At 34.8% G+C, this 20,854-nt stretch overlaps 1 protein-coding gene across 3 annotated transcripts in view; it reads right to left on the reverse strand.

Annotated features, from left to right (window-relative positions):
* Nucleotides 1–1,888: 1,888 nt before the first annotated feature.
* Nucleotides 1,889–20,854, reverse strand: part of LOC136026940 (putative golgin subfamily A member 6-like protein 3) — a 66,481-nt gene continuing 47,515 nt past the window's right edge. Inside the window, exons 9-10 of one of the 3 annotated variants that reach the window (XM_065703794.1) lie at nucleotides 19,958–20,272; nucleotides 1,889–2,093 (exon numbers count right to left, since the gene is read on the reverse strand). In XM_065703794.1, coding sequence (XP_065559866.1) covers nucleotides 20,057–20,272 — 216 coding nt within the window. In that variant the 3' untranslated portion in view covers nucleotides 1,889–2,093; nucleotides 19,958–20,056. Of the gene's footprint in view, nucleotides 2,094–14,992; nucleotides 15,121–17,206; nucleotides 17,358–19,957; nucleotides 20,273–20,854 lie in introns of those variants that run through there. The other 2 variants (XM_065703793.1, XM_065703795.1) reach the window with 2 other exon arrangements.

The following is a 20,854-nucleotide window of genomic DNA, read 5'->3' on the forward strand; positions in this document are numbered from 1 at the left end:
GAGACAGAAAATATTGAAAACCGGAAATCTTGGAAAATACTTAGAGTGGAGAGACTGGGATGAAAATTGATGGGAAGAATAAGCACAAGCTATAGATACGTGTTTGAAATAATTGAAACGGATCCGTTCTCTTTGGGGAGCAGGGGGGGGTTAATTTGAAAAAATTAGAAAAATTGAGGTATTTTTAACTTAAGAACGGTTGACCAGATCTTAGCGAAATTTGATATTTAGAAGGGACTCACTTCTCAGAGCTCTTATTTCAAATCCTGAACAGATCTGTTGACATTGAGTGGAGTTGGATGGGGAAACCGGAAATTTTGCAAAACACTTAGACTGAAGAGATTGGGATGAAACTTGGTGAGTAGAATAAGCAAATATTGTAGATACGAGTTAGGGGGTGGGGTTCAGTACTTTGGCGAGTTTGGTGCTTCTGGATATGATAGGACGATGAAAATTGGTAGGCGTTTCAGGGAGCTGTACAAATTGATTTGATAAAGTCGTTTTTCCCGATTTGACCATCTGGGGAGCTGAAGGGAGAGGAAAAATTAGAAAAGATTAGGTATTTATAACTTACGAGTGGTGATCAGATCTTAGTGAATTTTGATATTTAGAAGGACCTTATTATTTCCAACAAACCCCTTTTCAAATGCATTTTTACATTGGCATATCCAAGCTGGTAAATAAAGTGTTTCACACGAGTCCAGTGATCACAACTTATAGTTTAAAGCACTGATGACATCACCTTGGTCTGCTACAAAAACTAACAAAAGTACCTTTAAAAAAGAGGCATATTAATTCAGGAGCAAGGGGTTAGGAGCTGGCGACCTCCAAGACAAAAAAAAATACTTCTTTTAAGGCAGTTTTTTAAGGTGTATCTTTGTGTAAGGCCTCTTTCGATCAATGAAAGAGAGGTTCTTCCCATATAATAAGATATTTTTTCAGTCTATCTATCTAACGTAAGCAGAATAAAAAATCATCACATTAATATGTCCAGCGGACAGTATTGCTTTATTATATACTTCCATGGTGATTAAAACAATATATGAGCTTGACAGCGTAAGTATGCTCAATCTGATATATCATAATTTATTACAAAGGTATAGCAACATTTCATATATATTTAAGAACGAGTACAAAGGGATTAGTCAGACAAACTTTCCAAGGGCAAGGGGGGGGGAGGCTTAGCATGTTAGAAGTAGCATATTGTTACAGAATACTAGGAATTGCCACTTTTATTTACTTTGGTTATTCATCAGGGTTACTGTCCTTTTACCCTTGTCTATAAATGCCCTTTATTTCCACAAACACTTCATTATACAACTAGAGGCCACACAACCTACAAACAAATCTTAAAAATTAGTAGAAACTTTATACATAAAGTTTCACCAATTTTCCCTACACATTGTCGTATTGCATTTAACGCAGCAAAATACAAGACACGTTCCAATCTATTGGAAATATGAGACAAAATTATATGAGACAGCGAAGAAAATAGCTGCAAAAGCAAACCTCTACACAGCTAGCCTTAAACACAGTTTTTTTTTTTAATCCAATAACGGTAAAAAATAAAACCATCTTAAATTCACTTGGGATAAGAGAATGAATTTGACAGGAACCAATCTCTTTCCTGAAGTTGATATAACCTTTATAAATCGAACCTTAATGATGTCATATCTTATTTAAGAATATAAATTTTTATCTCTGATGGAAAATCCTATGATCTAGAAGCTTTACTTCTAGTCTATTTTATGCTATTTACACAAAAATAAATCTGATCACATCTGTTTTTATAGAGATGCTTATTTTCTTTACAAGATTAAACTTGATAAATTTAAAGTTTAGATTTTCAAGAGCCTCTAACCCTCGCAAGAAATGCCACACCAACAGATAAGAACAAAAACTCTTTAATGGCAACTAAAATTCAAAGATGATCCTTTCGTATACTAAAGCTTGGAAGAATCGATTAAGTGATTTCATACAAATATCGTCACCTTCATCCTCACTTTTAGGTGGACATTCTTTCTATAATATGAAGGCCTGTTCAGATATGACATTGTTTTCGTATAAAATGAAAACCATTACATGCATGAATCCTGGAAGAAAGAACATAGAGCATATAAGTGTACAAATCGAGCTTTATTTGGTTATTAAATATAAAAAACAGGTTTTTTTAACGAAAAGTAAGGAGTGGAATTAAAACTTAAAACGAATAGAAATTACTTCGTATGTGAAAAGGGCTGCTTCCTCATCAACGCCCCGCTCTTTACGCTAAAGTTTGACTCTTCCTCTTATCTCTACTTTTTAAAACAGTAAAACCTTTAGCGTAAAGAGCGGGGCATTGATGAGGAAGCAGCCCCTTTCACATCCGAAGTAATTTCTGTTCGTTTTAAGTTTTAATGCCGCTCCTTACTATCCGTTAAAAAAAAACTTGTTTTTTAAATTTAATTTCTGAACGTTTTTGAATCAATGCATGTTTTGATTTTGGCTCTCCGCCGATGAATAATTAAAACAAAATTTCAATATTTATTTTTTTGGCTAAATGGCTTTCTTATAGTTTTGATCGAATGATTTTGAGAAAAAGGAGCGGGGGAGGAGGCCTAGTTGCCCTTCGATTTTTTGGCTACTTAAAAAGTTAACTAGAACTTTAAATTTTTTACGAATGTTTTTATTAGTAAAAGATATACGTAACTTATACATTAGCTTACGTAAGGAGCTTATGTATTCTCATGTTTTTATTACGTATATGGGGGGGGGGTTCACCCCCCAGTACCTCGCTCTTTAAACTAAAGCTTAGATTTTGTCCCAATTTCTTAAGAATGACCCCTGAATCACAAAAACCGTAGAATAAATAGTTGAAATCACTAAAAATACTTTAGCGTAAACAGCGAGGTATTAGGAGGAGGTGAGCCCATCATATGCGTAATCATATCTCTTTGTTTTAATTTTTAATTCTGCTCCTTATTTTCAGTTGAAAAAACTTATTCATATTTATTTTTTCATTGCTTTTTTTAAGTAATTCTAGAAAATCCTGCGCTCCCTTCATGGAAATTTTCTTCCCCCATGATAAATTCCTCCAGGAAAAGTTCCCCCAACATATCCTTCTCTTTTAACCCACCTCTCCAACCAAAAAATCCCCCTGAAAACGTCTGTACACTTCCAAATAACCATTACTATATGTAAGCACAGGTCAAAGTTAATACTTGTAACCCCTCCCATGGAGACTGTGAGAGAGAGAGAGAGAGGGAGAGGGAGAGGGAGAGGGAGAGAGAGAGAGAGAGAGAGAGAGAGAGAGAGAGAGAGAGAGAGAGAGAGAGAGAGAGAGAGAGAGAGAGAGAGAGAGAGAGAGAGAGAGAGATGAGATATATTTGTGAGATTAGATATACATTTATTAAGAAAAGAAAACAAACACTATTCACCATTCGTCTGCCAAATAAGGCAATAAGCTTGTAAAGGCAAGTGAGGTTATCACCCTCAGCTAATTAAAAACACATTCATATCACGCTACTCAATACAAAACAAGCTCAACTGATGAAAGGAGAAAGGAGAAAAAGGGAAAGGAGAAAAAGACAAGAAGAAGACAGAGAAAAAAAATAACAGCAAGTAAATCAGGGAAATGCCTTGAATAGAATGACAGCCTGGAACGGGGCTTACATCAAAATTATTCACGAGATAAAAGAAACTTCTTTACCCGTGACTTGAAAGCCGGAAGACTAGGCACATTTTGCACACCCTCGGGCAAAATATTCCAAACATGGGGACCATATGGCAAATCACAAAAAATGCCCGAGTAGTACTCCTAATCTCATGAGTTAAGTTATCAGCTTTTCTTGTATTATAATCATGATGGTCTCTATTAAAAGTAAAAAGATTTTCAAAAGCAGGGGTGAGCAGGCGATTCAAATATTTATACGAGAAAATCGCAACTTGGTAATCACGAATTTGGGATACATCCATTAACTTATTCTTTTTAAAATTCTTTTAAAAATTCATGAGCAGGAACATCATCAGAATCATAAAATTCCGATAATAATTTAACAGCTCTATTCTGAAGTTTTTGTACCCTTTTGAAACATGTTACAAAATTACTTGCCCGTATAGAGCATCCGTTATATATAGAAAAATATAGAAAAATAAATCATTTTTAGAATCTATTTTGGGACTAGATTTTTAATTCTTCGCATCACCCCAAGACCTCTGCTTAATTTTTCAGCTATAGCATTTGAATGGTTTTTCCACGACAGGTTTTCATCAATTAGAAACCCCAAATGTTTTGTTGTTGCTACTCTTTTAATCACATTTCCTCGAACCATGATTTGATCATTGCCAACACTTGACGAAAGTCTAGAGAATATCATGAAAAGAGTTTTAGAAAAGTTTAGGGTTAACAAATTTTGTTGAGAAAAAGTTAGAAATTCAGTGACAGCATTATGAATTTTATTATACAAAACGTCAAGCGAAGGCACAGCTAGAAAGAGCAAAGTGTCATCTGCAAATAGGATGATATTAGCCTCCGACAGGTAATGCTTCATTCGATCAATAAAAATGATGAAGAGGAGGGGTCCCAGGATTGACCCTTGTGGGACCCCGCACTCTATTTTCTTTTTTGAAGATTAAAATGATCCATTCTGTACTATCTGATACCGGTCGTGTAGATATGACGAAAACCACTCAAGGCTTGAACCCCTCACCCCAATCGAGGCAAGAACTTGAATAAGCCCTGGGTGGTCCACCGTATCAAACGCTTTTCTCATATCCAAAAACACAGCTGCAGGTATAAGACCAGCTTCAAATGAATCATTAATCCAATCAAACAATTTCAGAACTGCCAAATCCTACATGTTCTGTCAAGTTCTGTCAAATCCTACATGTTGACTTGACTTACGTCTCCTGCCGGACACTGTTCATTGTAGAGTGACATATACTCCTTTCATGGGCACATGTACTTCATCAGTACATCTGAACTGGCACTTAATGTTAATCAGTGCCAGAAAAGCGAACAAGCTGTCAAACCAGGGTTTCTTCGGTTGGCCAGGAGTCGTTTCCAACGATCTTTGTAAATGCAGAAATCGAAGATGTTATTTGAGGGTTGGCTAGGTGGAATTCTAAGCAGGCTCTAAAACCAAAGTAATGTTTACTCAGCTATTTGGGTAAAAACCGAGATTAACTGGTGAGCTGGAGCAACCTTTCATTGTTAAAGAAGTCGAATAATCAAAAGCCTTTTTTTGGATCTTCGTCTGAAAAACCACTACTTGCTTGAGAATTGTAGTTGATAGTGGACTCTCTTAGCTCTTCAAGCATTATAGAGCCAACTAGGGCGTTGAAAAACAGCAGCTTTGTTATACGAACGATGTTTGATGTTCACCCTACAAAAAAATTCAGCCTGCCCATGGCAGAAGAGGCCTCGAATGATCTCATTTACAGCTTAGAGAGAATCGAGCCAGTAGAAGAAATTATAGAGCCCAAGTAGATAAACGCTGCAACAACTTCACTGTTAGTGTTGTTATCCACGTTACCTTAAGAGTCACCAACTAGAGGGGACGGATTAATAGCCATCATTATTGTGTCATTTTAATTCATCTTAAGTTCAACCTTTGCTGTTTCATTTCAAAGAATTCGGAGCGCTTCCAATAGTTGCTCTATGAAATCCACCAGAATAGCAAAGTCGATAAGAAAGTAAACGTCTGGGATAACGAGATTTGCAAACGTGAGCCCGGTTTGAGATGAGAAGTAGTCGTTTTCATAATATCATATATGATGTAGTTGCTATCTGGAAGAACAGGCAGTACCAGCCCCCTCGATCTCTCCCTCTCTAAAACAAGAGATTAATGAGGGTAGGGGTTAGAATAAAGTTGTTAATTCTGAAAACCAGTGTTCTGGTATAAAATAATACATATTCCATTTGTTAATTAATACAGCACATAGAATATATTCAGTTATAACTTAAAAGTAGAAAGATATAGAGTGGAAAGCGAATTGGATAAAAAGAAAGAAAAAGCATTGAGCAAGTTTTTGTCTGTAATTCATTAGCACTCATCATCTGAACAAAACATCTCGAAAAATAATTAACGAGAAGTGTTTTTTTTTACTAGAGCAAACAACTCAAGTTTTGTGGATACCCCCCCCCCCTAGACCTCCTATTCTCCCGAAATGTATAAGATAGAAGTCTTGAGATGGCCATTTATTGTCGCAGAAACTTCAAAAATAGCTCATTCGATTGGAAATTGAGAGGATGATATGTTTTTTTTCACAGAGAGCACAATAGCACTTCCTAAGTAAGGAGTGATATGGGCACAATGTATTTTTTTTTCTGTTTAGACCAGGACACTTCCTATCGAGAAAGTTTCCGTAGAAACCTTGAAAAGGGCTCATTTGATTGAAAATTGAAAGGGCTAGTGCCCTTTATAATAGTCATAAAAAGAAAGATAAAAGGTAATAAAAAAATGAAAAGCTGGTGACCATCTATAATAAACGATATTTAATATTCTCTGCATAATTTTTATCCAGGTATAGCACTTTAATTATATTTACAATTTTGATCGGGATGCCGTAATATATTACAATTTTCCACACAGTCTCGCGGTGTATCGAGTTGAAGGCCTTGAGAAAGTCTATAAATACTGTGAGTAGTTGAACCTGCCATTTATTAGATTCTTCGAGCTGGACGTTCAGGCTAAATAATAGATTACAACACAATCTGTTTTGGCGGAATCCATGTTGTTCATCTCTCAGAACTTCCTCCACTTTACTTTAAATTCTATTGACAATAGTTTGGCACAAAACCTTGCTACCAACGGATTGTAAAGCGATGCCTCTCCAATTATCACATTTAGTCTTTTGTCCTTTTCTGAAGAGTTTGACAATTACTGCCTTTGACCATTCATTCGGAACTTTTTTATCATCCCAAACACGCGACAAAAGTTCAAACATGGGCACTGCTAGGCCGCTCCTACTACATTTCAACAGTTCTGGGGGTATGCCATCATTTCCGGCAGCCTTTCCGTTTTTCAAAGTCATTAGAGCCTCTTTTACTTCACTCAGCAAGAGAGGTCCGGAATATATTCCAAAATCAAACAGTGTTTCTTCAGGGATATTTAAAGAAGTTTTGGGAGGCACCTGATTTAATACCTCGCTGAAATGCTCCATCCAGCGTCGGTTTATGTCATCCGTCTGGGTTAATAAGATGCCTTCTTTGTTTTCAACTTGGGTTGAAGAAGCCTTCGAAATACCCGCAAGCTCCTTCGTTATAGCGTACAAAGTACGACTGTCTCCCCGCCTGGCGGCTACTTCAGCCTAATCAGCTATAGTTTCGAGGTACATTCCTAGTCCGTGTTTTGACTTGTTTATTGAGACGCTTATACTACGTTTTCAAATCATCTAGATATTCTCTAGTACATGTTGTGTTATACTCATGCCTATGTACGAGAATTTTGACTTCTGCCCTTTGATCAATGATATCCCAGTTACTTTCAGATATCCACTGCTCTTTCTTCTTCCTGTTATTTCCCACAACCTCTTGTGCCACTTCTTTCAGGGACTCGACTATCTTTTCCCATTGATTATCAATTGACAACTCGTCCCTTAGCATAGAAAACTTATTTGACAAAGTAGATGTATACTTTTGTAATATAAATGGGTCCTGCAGTTTTCTCACACTAAATGTTGTTACAGACCGCTGGTGCTTTATGACAGTTTTTAGTTTCAGCTTAAACTTAGCAACAACAAGTTGATGGTCGGAATAGCAGTCGGCACCTCGAAAGGTCCTAACATCCTCTAAACCACGTCGCCTCTGCTTGGCAATTAAAATATGGTCTATTTCATTTCTTGTTACACCATCAGGCGAGTTCCAAGTAAATTTGTGTATGAGGGAACCATGATGCGCCGACGATAAGTTTATGAGTGGCACAAAAGTCAATTAAAAGTATGCCATTATCGTTGATTTCCCCCAGTCCATGCTTACCAAGGATAGCTGGGGCATAGGAGGCATCACTTCCAATTTTAGCGTTAAAGTCCCCACACAAAGTCATAATATCGTGCCGATGCGCTTTAGCAGCAACATTTGACAACACGCGATAAAAATCATCTTTGGTGTCATCAAAGGTATCATTGGTTGGTTCATACACAACGATAACTGTCAATTTGGCCTGAGAAGTGGCAAAGCGAGCACGAAGGATCTACTCATTAATAGGTTCCCAGTCCACTGGGCATTTTTTGGACCGACTACTTAATGCCATTCCAACACCAGCCTCTTTTCTAGTTTCAATTCTGGAATGCAAAATATGGTATGTTTCACTATTCAAAGTACCAAAACCGGTAAGTCTAAAAAATGTTTTTAAAAAGAGTTAATATATATGAGTTAACATATATTTCAATAAATAGGGTCAACCTTGACGAAATATTAGAAGCTATTAATCAAAATTTCACTTTTCAAAACAACGTAGCGTATCTTTCCACTTTTTAAAGTTCTATGGATTTCGCTTGAGTTACAGAATTCACAATTTTATAAGAATAGTATATTTCTTTATTTCCACAACCGTCATATGTATTTATTACACGGTCTATGGCTACCTCAATATTTTGTTGAACCAGTCTAGTGCTGCCAGTCTAGAATCCTGTCAGTTTAGAGCTCTTCCTTAGTATTTTCTCTTCTATTCATCCTAGAATATTCGAATAAAGACCAAAATCGTCCGAAAAATATGAACTCCAATAATCATGCATTTCATGTGCTTCAAACTATGTTTATGAGTCAAAATACTTCTTAAAAAACAAATAATTACGAGTTTGTTATTTTTGTATCTTATAGGCATAGATTGGTAATTTAAGTTCAAAAGGTTCCAAGCTGTGGTAGATTTCTAAATTTTTTTAACCTACAGATTTCCAGATATTAAATGAGAACGTTTAAATCTTGACATGTTTGTTGAGCATAAAAATAAAAATTTGAAACATCGGCTAAGATATAGCATTAAGTAAGAGAATTTTAAAGAAAGTCCTGTAAAAATTTTGACTTATAAACACCCAATCATGGAAATATGATTGAATGGCTTGTATCAAAATAACTATAAAAATCCTCAGGGGTATATATAGTAGTTTATACAATTTTATGAACAAACATATGAAACCCCTATACAAAAACATAATTAAGTTTTTTGACTGGTTGGTATTGAAAAGGTGAAAAACTCCATTCCATTTCCGTAGTCAAGTCAAGTGGTGTGAATATTGACTTTTTTTCAACATTTCATTAGTAAACGTTGGTAAACTCTCTACACTCTAGTAAACTATCTAAAAACAAGAGATTAATGAGGTTAGGGATTAAAATAAAGTTGTTAATTTTGAAAACAAGTGTTCTGGTATAAATAACAAATATTCCACTTGTTACTTAGTAAAGCTCATAGAGTATATTCAAATATAACTTAAAATTAGAAATATCTATAGTGAAAAGCAAATTGGATAAAAAGAAAGAAAAAGCATTGAATAACGTTTTGTTTGCAATTCATTTGCACTCACCATCTGTACAAAATATCTCTAAAAATGATTAACGAGTGGCGTGCCTGTTTATTTACTTGAGTAAACAACTGAACAAGCGGAAAAAGAAGGAGAGTGGATTCCCTTGTAAGAAACAGCGACCATTCTTCCTTAGAACCAGATTTAACTTGGGTTTTTTGGATTCGAATTGTGTTAAGAACAAGTTTTATGAAGAACTTGAGCAGAAGGATACTTTGGTGGAACGAATATAGGATGTTACTCTACATATCTGCACCACCAGAGCCATTGAATACTTTGCTTACTGGAACTACGTCAGAATCTAAGCCGTTTTTTTTTTTTATATAAAATCCAAAAATATAACTCATGTTTCCAAATGACGTCACTTGGTGCCCAAATCGAAAATCAAGATCAATTTATGCCTGCTTTCCGTTATAATGTTAGTTTCTTTGTTACTGGTCTAGAAATTCCAAAAGAGCTTAACGCTCAAAACAATTTTGAAACCTCACAATTTTCTGGTTTTTATGGCACTTGGTATTAACCAAGTGACATATAGCAATCGCAAATTCTGTCGGTCTGTCTGTCGGTCAGTCGGTCTGTCGGTCCCGGTTTCGCTACTTTAGGCACTTCCAGGTAAGCTAGGGCGATAAAATTTGGCGAGCGTATCAGGGACCAGACCAAATTAAATTAGAAATAGTCATTTTCCCGATTTGACCATCTGGAGGGGAGTGGAGGGCCGGTTAATTCGGAAAAAAATAAGAAAAAATGAAGTATTTTTAACTTATGAGCGGGTGATGGGATCTTAATGAAATTTGATATTTGGAATGATATCGTGTCTCAGAGCTCTTATTTTAAATCTCGACCGAGATCTGATGACAATGGGGGGAGTTGGAGCGGGGAAACCTAAAATTTTGGAAAACGCTTTGAGTGGAGGGATCAGGATGAAACTTGGCGGGGAAAATAAGCAGAAGAACTAAATACGTTATTGAAATAGCCGGAACGGATATGCTTTGTTTGGGGGAGTTAGGGGGGGGTAGTTCTGAAAAATTAGAAAAAAAGAGGTATTTTTAACTTACGAAGGAGTGATCGGATCTTAATAAAATTTGAAGTTTGGAAGGATATCGTGTCTCAGAGCTTTTATTTTGAATCCCGACTGAATCCGGTGACATTGGGGGGAATCGATGGAGGGGGGGCGAAAATCCTGGAAAACGCTTAGTAGTGGAGGGATCGGGATGAAACTTGGTGGGAAAAATAATCACAAGTCCTGGATACGTGATTGACATAACCGGAACGGATCCGCTCTCTTTGGGGGAGTTGGAGGGAGGGACAGGGTTAATTCTGAACAAATTGGAAAAATGAGCTATTTTTAACTTACGAAGGAGTGGTCGGATCTTACTGAAATTTAATGTTCGGAAGAACATCTTGTCTCAGATCTCTTATTTTAAATTCCGACCAGATCCGATGACTTTGGGGGGATTTGGGGGGGGGGGGGGGGTATATATATTGGGGGGAGTATATATATATATATATATATATATATATATATATATATATATATATATATATATATATATATATATATATATATATATATATATATATATATATATATATATATATATATATATATATATATATATATATATATATATATATATATAGATAAATATTTTATTTTAGCCCACCATCAGAACAACAACAGGGCGGAGCATAAAGAAAAAAAATAAAAAGGAAAAAGAAAAAGGTGAAAAACAGTACTTCAAGATTAAACGATTAAATTACATTCACTATATATATTCATAGCTCGTATATGACAATCCAGAACAGGTATTGTCTTCCAATCCAGAACAGGCAAAAAACTTTCGACAAAAATAAAATGATAGTTGGTCCTGATAGGCGGTATGTTTGTCCCCTATGTAATGATGATGATGAAGACTTGGATCGTTTTCTCCAGAAATGCCCGGTGCTCTTGGATTTACGGGAAATTTATTTGTATGGGATTAATTTGATGCTTCCGGGTATTCTACAAAATAGTAACACAACCACAATATTTCGAGTGGGAGTATATATAGATAAATCCTTAATAAGAAAAAACAGTTTTATATGACTATTTTCTTTTGTTGTTAGAATAGGCACTTTTTGCGTTGAATTCTGTTTTTTGTGCGTATTTGTAATTCGTACTGTTGTTAATTTCCTTGCTTGTTTGTTATTTATTTATATTTTTGTGTGTATATGGCCCATGGGTTTTTGAAATACACCTATCTATCTATCTATCTATCTATCTATCTATGACGTGCAACGGCAGGAAATCATAAAGGTACTCAAGGGCAGCTTTTCTAGCATTACTTTTCTGTTCTGCCTCAGCTTCACGGGGATCTGTAATTTGATACTTGTTCAAAAGAAATGAGTTTCTGTCGAATAGCGGTATGCGTATCAAAAACTTCAAAGAACTACAAAACGCGGACCTAACTTTTAGTCTCTCTGTTTCTGTGAACCATTCCCAAAGCGTGGAAAGGTAAAGGACATGTGGTAATGCCACTGCTCTGTACATCCTCGCCGATATTCACTGATTGTGAGAATACTTCAGAGGGGCTAGTTTAGCATAGCTCACTCACAGGTTAGACACAAGGGTATCAAGGCAAAGAGTTCTTGTAGTTTTCTTATCTCAGCCGTACGAAAGACCTAAATATTTGAGCGAAGAAGAAGGTGCAATAAGAGCACCATCTACGGATACATTTGGTGCTGGTCCCTATTGTTTCGCAGAGCTGAAAACCAGAAATTCAGTTTTCTGGCCATTAACTTGTAGACCAACAGCGCTATAACCAGATACAAGCTTATCTAAATTATCCTGCAGTACACTCAATGAGAAACTCAACATAAGTAAATCATCAGCGTAGCTTATTAAACTCAAATAACAAGTATAAAATCTTAGCCCACCAGAAATTTGTTTTGTAACCTTAAAAGTCAACGTGCTAAACAATATCGGACATAAGACGAAACCTTGTAGAAGTCCTTTCTTTAGTTTAACTGACTCACTGAGTTTTTAAAGCCTAAGTTTTACTCTTATACAGTTATTAGAGTACCAAAATGATAACATAGCTACTATATGGGCGTTCACACCGGCATCTAGTAGGGTCTGGAACACAGCAGACTGTATTACTGAATCAAATGCAGCGGAAATGTCAACACCACATATATGTACGGATAACTCAAGTGAATCAGCCTTGGCAGGAATGCGCTTTAGAAGTCTATGTGAAAGCACAGCTGAGATGCTTTTGAAACCCAAACTGCCAAAAGTCTATCAAACACTTCGATATAACTTCGCGAAGGACCAATTTTTCCAGCACCTTGCTCAATGTACTCGAGACAGTAATCGGCCTGTAGCCTCTAAACTCATTTGCATTTTTTCCTTTCTTCAGGATGATCGTAACGACTCCGGTACAAAACGGTTTGGGGACGGTGGCACTATCTATACACATCTGAAAAAGTAGTTGCATATGCTGGATCAAAATCGGTGAACCATTGTGCAGATGATTACCACTGACACCATCAAGACCAGGAGCCTTGTTAACCTGCACTTTACTATTTTTGAATATTTTCCACATATTTTGTGGGTCACGGATAGCCTCTTCCGAAGCAGTTTCTGCTTCCTTCACTTTCAGCTCATCCACACATGCTTTGTATTCTCTTTTTGTTTTACGACAGAGATTGAAGACAGTACCGGTCCTCGGCTTGCCGGAGTCGCGCCAAACAGAATACCACATCTTAGACCTCCATTTGGCATTCTTCACGTAAGGATGGTCACTCCGTCATCTTTTCCTTGTAACTTTCCTATTAAGTGTACTAGGTACGGCTGCAGACGTAGAAAAATTTAGCACATGAATAATTTCAGCGCAGTATGTATTCAGTGCAATCTTGTCATCGCACCCATGGACAAGAAGCTGGAACGGGACTTTTATATTATCCAAAATTTCGTCACACGTCGACTGGTATAGACTTAGGTTAATCTTTTTCCACTCGCGTCTTTCTGTATAATCTGGCCTTTTTGATTTAACATCGTGACTTAAAGCAACATTAAACTTAAGACCAAGATGATCACTTGCGGTATGGTCTGAATCCACATGTACAGGTGAGGGAATATAAAAGTTAGAAAAGACGTGATCAATATTACTCGTGCTTCCTGAATTGTGAATGAACGTAAAGTTTTGATCTTTAATATATGGAGAATAGTCACACGAAATACATGCCATAAGAACGTCCTGTAACTTTCCTTTCAAGAAGAGGTCACACTGGAAGTCACCTATTCTAAACTAGCAAAAGCGGGACCGACAGAAATTATAATCGCTATATGTCACTTGGTAAATACCATGTGCCATGAAAAATGGAAATAAGCGTGTAAAAAGCGTAATAAAAGGCAAAGTCGAACTAGAATTCTTAAAGATATATATATATATATATATATATATATATATATATATATATATATATATATATATATATATATACCTGACATGTTGTATCGACTACCAGTACCAAATCTGTAAAGTGAAGATGCTAGTACCTAACAATTTTGCAAGCCATTGTTACTTACGAGAAAGATTAAATAAAAGTTTTATCGAACATAAATTATGGAGATAAATGTTATAATCTAAGCTTAGCCCAAAAAGACCATTAATTAAGTCCGACTGTCTCGACATCACTGATATCACCTCCGATATCGATAATTCCAATAACTAGCTACGAACTAGGAATAGTTTAAACCTGGCTAATGAGAAAACTTTAATAAAGTTTTATCGAATATATGGAACTAAATGTTATAATCTGAGCTTAGCCCAAAAAGACAATTATTTAAGTCCGAATGTCTCAACGTCACTGATACCACATCCGATATTGATAATTCCCATAACTAGCTGCGAACTTGGAATAGTTTAAACTTGGCTAATGAAGAAAATTTCATAAAGTTCTATCGAATATATGGAACTAAATGTTATAATTCGAGCTTAGGCCAAAAAGACAATTAATTAAGTCCGACTGTCTTGACGTCACTGATACCACCTCAAATACCTATATCTCTAATAACAAGCTAAGAACTAGGAATAGTTTAAACTTGGCTAAGAAAATGAATCCAGAGAAATATTCTTAATTTAAAGATTCATAGAATAAAAAGAAGATAAAAAAAAGCTTCAGGAAAAGTTTGGTATGAATATTAACCATGTTATTGTAATTTGCCTTTTAATATAATCAAATAGTCACAAAATTTATTTTTCTTTGGGTGTGTGTATTTGTGTAACACAAGGACATGATTTGAAAACATGTTGCATTATGCTCAAGTTGGGGCTGCCTCTGCTTTTTCTTTCCTTGCATAACTTCAAAAGTAGACAATAAGGTATAATATCTGAGGGCCAATGCTTGACTCGATACACAATAATTCCGGCATATTTTAACTTCATCCAAATCACAAAGAAAACAAAATATTCGTTATTCATTCTATCTTAAAATATTTACTTTGTCAAAGAAGATTTGAATTATAGCACTTAATCTTTCCTCTGTGTTTTCCTCCATTTCCAAAATGTTCTTGGAAATTTTATCGTAATTTTCAGGCGTCAGCTTATTTAGTCTACCTCTGATAGCTTTCTTTAGATCCTGCGCAAAAGAAACCATCATTAGATACAATTGTTTAGAATAAAATGAACAATCAAAAAAATTGAACAAAATCAGTCCTGTTGAGCAAGAGCCACCATCGTATTGGTCTGGTCATAGACGTTAGTTTTCATCATTTTGGCGACAAAATAACCGAGTCAAATGAAACTTAAAACAGTCAATTGATATAAAAAGTTATATTACAAAATTTATAGTTAGAAATTCATATACGGGGGGAGGAGAGGGACAGCAAGCATTCCGTGCAGCACATGAAGTCTGAAGAGGGGGATGCTTAAAAATGTTAGAAGCCCAATTTCAGTAGTTGTATTAAAATTTCAACCCCGTATAATCCAACAAGTTTCAAGTGGTATTTTTGAACATAATAGTATGTAAGGCTAAAAAAGACTTAAGTCTGATAATCATAAATTCTACCCAAATACTTTAGGTCGCATTATTCACGTAAGGTCTATAATATTATGTATTCTATATGTGTTTTTTATATATTTGAATTTCTTACATCGACCTTCAAAACTTGAAAATGTTTCGGAAACTAAAACATTATTCCTCTTCTTAAATTTGTTGGATTTAAATGATATACGAATACTAAATACATCCATATGGCATTTTCAAATCCAAAATTCTAAAAATTATTTCTATGACAAATCTCTGTTAATCTTACTTCCTCGTTCGGATTGTCGGAGGTCTAGGATGTATCAGATTCCTTTTGTAAGCTCTGAAAGGTCAAGGTTTTCGATTAGATACCAAATACCCTTCATTGCTAACAATCATAAGCTGAATGATAAAATTCTGTTTGATCCATCCCAAAAATCTCAGCAAAAATCTCAGCTAAATTTAAAAAAGCAAATATTAAAGATTGTTTGCTAAAATTTTGATTATTCACCATTGATGATGGAAATTTAAATTATTTGATCTTTTTATTTGTGTGTTCGTTTTTGTGTCCCTGTGTCTGGGACGGCCTCCCACGCCCCTCCTGTCCAATATTTATATATTTACTTATCTTTTATGAGTTTTTTTTCTATTTTGTGTATCTTCTACCGTATTATATTTTGAAATCATTATTACGATGAGATGTTGATGTTTTTTCTTATGTTTTTGCACTGTCCCAGCCTTACGAGCTCTGCTCTCTGTTGGGGCATAATATTGTTTGTGTATTTTTTGAGTTGAATAAAAAAAAAGTTGAAGTTGAAGTTGATTCTAAAAATATGTTACCGTGTGTACTTACAATCTTTAACCAAACTCAAAAACAAAATTATGAAAATGCGACATACGACTTTCGTTTTTGATCACGGCTTTGGTTTAGAATCAATAATTTTATAATCACTTAGTCGAATAGAGCCATATTTAAGCGCCGGCTGACGAAAAAACTCCTATCAGCTTATTATTTGGGCCCTAACTCACAGCAAAAAAGCAGGATTTTTATTCAGAAGAAACATTTTACGATAAGACAATTAAATGGTCGTACAAACGTGTACGTGCATAAAGAATATAAATATTCTCTCTCCAGCTGAGGGCCGAGAAAAGCCTCTTCTCAGGGCCGAGAAAGCCCATCTCGGGGGCTTTCTTCTTCTAAGACAAAGTGGAATGAGTGAAGACCATATTCAATCACACAAATGTCACACATATTTATAAGAAAAAACAAGATTTACGACTGGTTTACGTTCTTTCTTCATTTCATTTGTTCTCTCTTAGTTCTTACCATAATTCAACTTGTTAATTGAAATATCCCTTCTCGGGGACTTTCTTCTTCTTCTTCTTGACATAGTGGAATGATTGAAGAGTGTACACACAGGTACACTCATGTCATACATATACAAATGAATCCGAAATTTATTATGTTCTTTTTTCCTTGCTTGAAAATTTTCCTTGAAAAATTTATCAACGTTCTTTCTTCCTTTCAATCTCACATCTACTCTATACACGTGGAAAGCAGAAACGACATGAACATAATTAGGAAAGCCTTTATCAAGACTAGTTGGTTTTAAGTTTATCCTAACGACACTGTGTCAATGTTATAATCTAAATCAAACTAAAAACTAAAAAAAAAATTTTAATCTTCGCTCTTATTGGCAAATGATTATTAATGGTCGTATAATAGGATATGTGCATCAAGACTCTAAATATTCCTTCACATGGACTTTATTCTTCTTCTTCTTAGACACAGTAGAATGACTGAAGAGCGTACACAGTCACACTGATGCCATCAATGTTAATAAATAAAACTGAAATTTATGACTGGTTTACATTCTTTATTCATTTCAACCTCAAACCTGCTCTACACATATGGAAAGTAGAAATGACGCGAAAATAACTGGAAAAACCTTCAATACTAGTATGTTCCAAGTATATGCTAATGACAAAGTGTCAATGTTATAATCTAAATCAAACTAAAAACTAGAAATAAACTGAAGTCTTCACATAAAACAAAAACATTTGAAAATCGAACATAGTCCAAAGCCAAATATATGCACTTAAAACTCGAACAAGCTCAGTTTTCAGTAGACCGCTGTTTTTTTCAGAATTTTTTTTTATCAAATAATATATATTATTAATAATTAATATATTATAATAATATTAATATAAATATATTAATATTATTATTAATTAATATAATATTATATTAATATTATAATTAATATTAATATATTATTAATATTATTAATTAATAGTAAATATATTTTTTCAGGAATGTATGATTCGGTTTATTTGAGTCAGCCTCGCTGACAGATTTTGTATAAGCTGCAAGCAATAATTTTGTGCGTTTAATGGATCGATTTCGGCATTTACTTCCATCACAGAAACTGTCTATTTCTTTTTACTTTTAACTATGCATTCACTATTGTAACTATTAACTGACTATTTTAACTACCTTAATTTATTAATCATCTTTTTAGTTTTTGATTTTCTTAGACGTGCAATACAACCCTTATAAGAAGATTTAATTTTAACTTAGGCGATGAAACTACAAAGTCGAACATGAGTTTTTATTAAATAGGCTATTAAATATAAGTTTTAACTCCTACCTCTTAAAGGTCCAAAGAAAAATATATGCGCCTGTCATGAGGAGTATATTATCAAGCATATTTTTGAAAAGTTACAGACAATTACAGACAGAAATTTTGTGTTAAGTATCGCCATTCAATAACATTATGTTTACTATGCAACATATCAGGTTTGCTCATTCATTTCATAGCATCAAGAAAACTAGTGCAAAAAGCGCTGCTTATATTTACAGTCCTCAATTCAGGAATTTCAGTCCTGAAGTGTACTTTATGTAGTGAGCCTACTTTGTATTCAGTCTGCTGTCACCCTTAAATAACATTGAAGTTTCATTACAAAACATAAAGAAAACTATTGACAAAAGCGCCGCTTATGTTTGCAGTTTTCAATCCCAGAATTACAGTCCAGGGGTATACTTTATTTAGTGAGTAGTCTCTATCTAGTCTGCAGTCGCCCTAGAATAACATCAAGCTATGCAACACATGAGGATTCTTCATTTATTGCATAGCATCAAGAAAACTTGTGCAAAAAGCGCTGCTTATATTTACAGTCCTCAATTCAGGAATTTCAGTCCTGAAGTGTACTTTATGTAGTGAGCCTACTTTGTATTCAGTCTGCAGTCACCCTTAAATAACGTTGAAGTTTCTATACAAAAACATCAAGAAAACTATTGACAAACGCACCGCTTATGTTTGCAGTTTTCAATTCCAGAATTACAGTCCAGGGGTATTCTTTATTTAGTGAGTATAGTCTCTATCTAGTCTGCAGTTGTCCTTGAATAACATCAAGCTATGCAACACATGAGGTTTCTTCATTTATTGCATAGCATCAAGAAGACTTTAGGAAAACGTGCTGCTAATGTTTACAGCATAATTGCATTCCTGAATTCCATGAACAGAATTTTATAAAAACCCTGTATCTTAGTTCTTACAAAAAAAAATCAATTTGGCTCTATCGGGCTGTGAGAAAAATCCATTATTAGATATTAAACATGGAGGTAATGTTAGATTTGTGAAATTTTTAAGAAATAATTATCAAAACAGATAAAGAGAAAAAATAAAATCTAGTCCCCAACGACCCTCAATTAAACATTGCAACTACCACTCATTTAAAGACAGGCTCGTCAGATAAACTTTATTTTGTATTTCAAAGAGAGCCAGGTGAACGAAATTTTTTAAATTAATAAAAATATCATTCCTGAAAATCTCAACTTTCTTTTGGGATTCTCCTTGATTTTCAAAATAATGAACTTTAAATCTCCACTGAACGGGGTTTCAAAGCAAGGCAAATTGATTAGCTTTCTAAAACGTTTGACCCTCTTTTGGACACATTTGATTTTTATGACAAATAAAAGGCAGAAAACAGCACTTGGTGCTCGCACGGTCTTTTCTGTTACTTAAGAGGGACATGAGGTATTGTAATTTGGTTCAATAGAGCCTTCTAAAAATATTCTACAGCCACTTTTACCATGCGATTAGTCCTGAGAAAAAGGGAGAAACAAGAGACACAAGTCCTATCCATACAAAACTATGATTTCCCTAGTTTTTTTCAAGGTGAGTGTACTTTAGACCTGCAGTACATAGCTTTCAAAGATGGTGATTTAAGTTGTATTACTCTGTTACTTCGACTTGAAGTCATTTCCGAGGAGTTTCAGGGTCTTTTCTGAAATTCTAAGAAATTTATTTCATTTACTCGAAAGTACTACTACTACTACTTGAAATTAGAGCTAAATCTGAATCACTGTTTGCTGCAAAATATTTCTGACTAGATAGTTTCTAAGAAAATACACTTATGATTTCAGTTAAAATAGGTCGAGACTCACATTTTACTATATTAAAGCAATTCCCGATCAGTGACTTTCTTCTGTTCTTCCCAATCAGTGACTTTCTTCTTGGCAAAAGTGTCAGGAACCCAAGCATTTTCAACTTGGAAATGCAGCCTTCGGTTGAGCAACAGGAATATTTATCACAGTAGTAGGTCTATGCATGCCTTTACCCTGGCTCGAACGCTGAGGCAAAGGGGTTCTATTTCCTTGCAGTGAAGGGCGAAGATAAGCAGGAGACATTGCGTCAGCTCCCGCAGTGTCAAAATATCCTTGATTCATCTGCTTTCGTCCTTGATTCCAGCTAGCAGGTTGCTGTAAAAATAAATCCTAGTCTATCAAATACTTTAGTACACAAAGAAACAGTAAATTATGCTAATGGAAACGTTTCCTAATAATAATAGCTGAAGACTTGATTGAACAGAAATTGTGTGGGAACCTAAGCTAAAGCACATTTGTGCTGTCCTGTCTTTTATTTGGGTTAGATTGCGAAAACATGGAATGAGAGTGTTTGGTCTGAAGCTAACTTCGTCCAAAGCAGAATCTGCTCCATTTGATGTTGCATAATTTGCAAGTAATAGTTTCGTGCGTTTAATGGATTCACTTTGCTCTTTACTTCCATCACGGAAGCTGTATAATTTTTTTAAAACTCTTTTTAACTATTCTAACTATTAACTAACTTTTTAAACTAATTTCACTTATTAATCATTTTTTATTAACTCATTCGTTTTTAATTTTCTTAAATGTAAATTTTATATAGAGATTAGATATAAGCCTTATTAAAAAGATTTAATTTTAACTTAGGCAAAAACTAAAAAGTGCAACATGAGTTTTTATTATGTAGGCTATTAATATATAGGCTTTACCTTCAACCTCTCAAAAGTTCACTAATAGGTT

This window comes from Artemia franciscana, chromosome 5, assembly GCF_032884065.1.
Source record: "Artemia franciscana chromosome 5, ASM3288406v1, whole genome shotgun sequence".
Lineage (NCBI taxonomy): Eukaryota > Metazoa > Arthropoda > Branchiopoda > Anostraca > Artemiidae > Artemia > Artemia franciscana.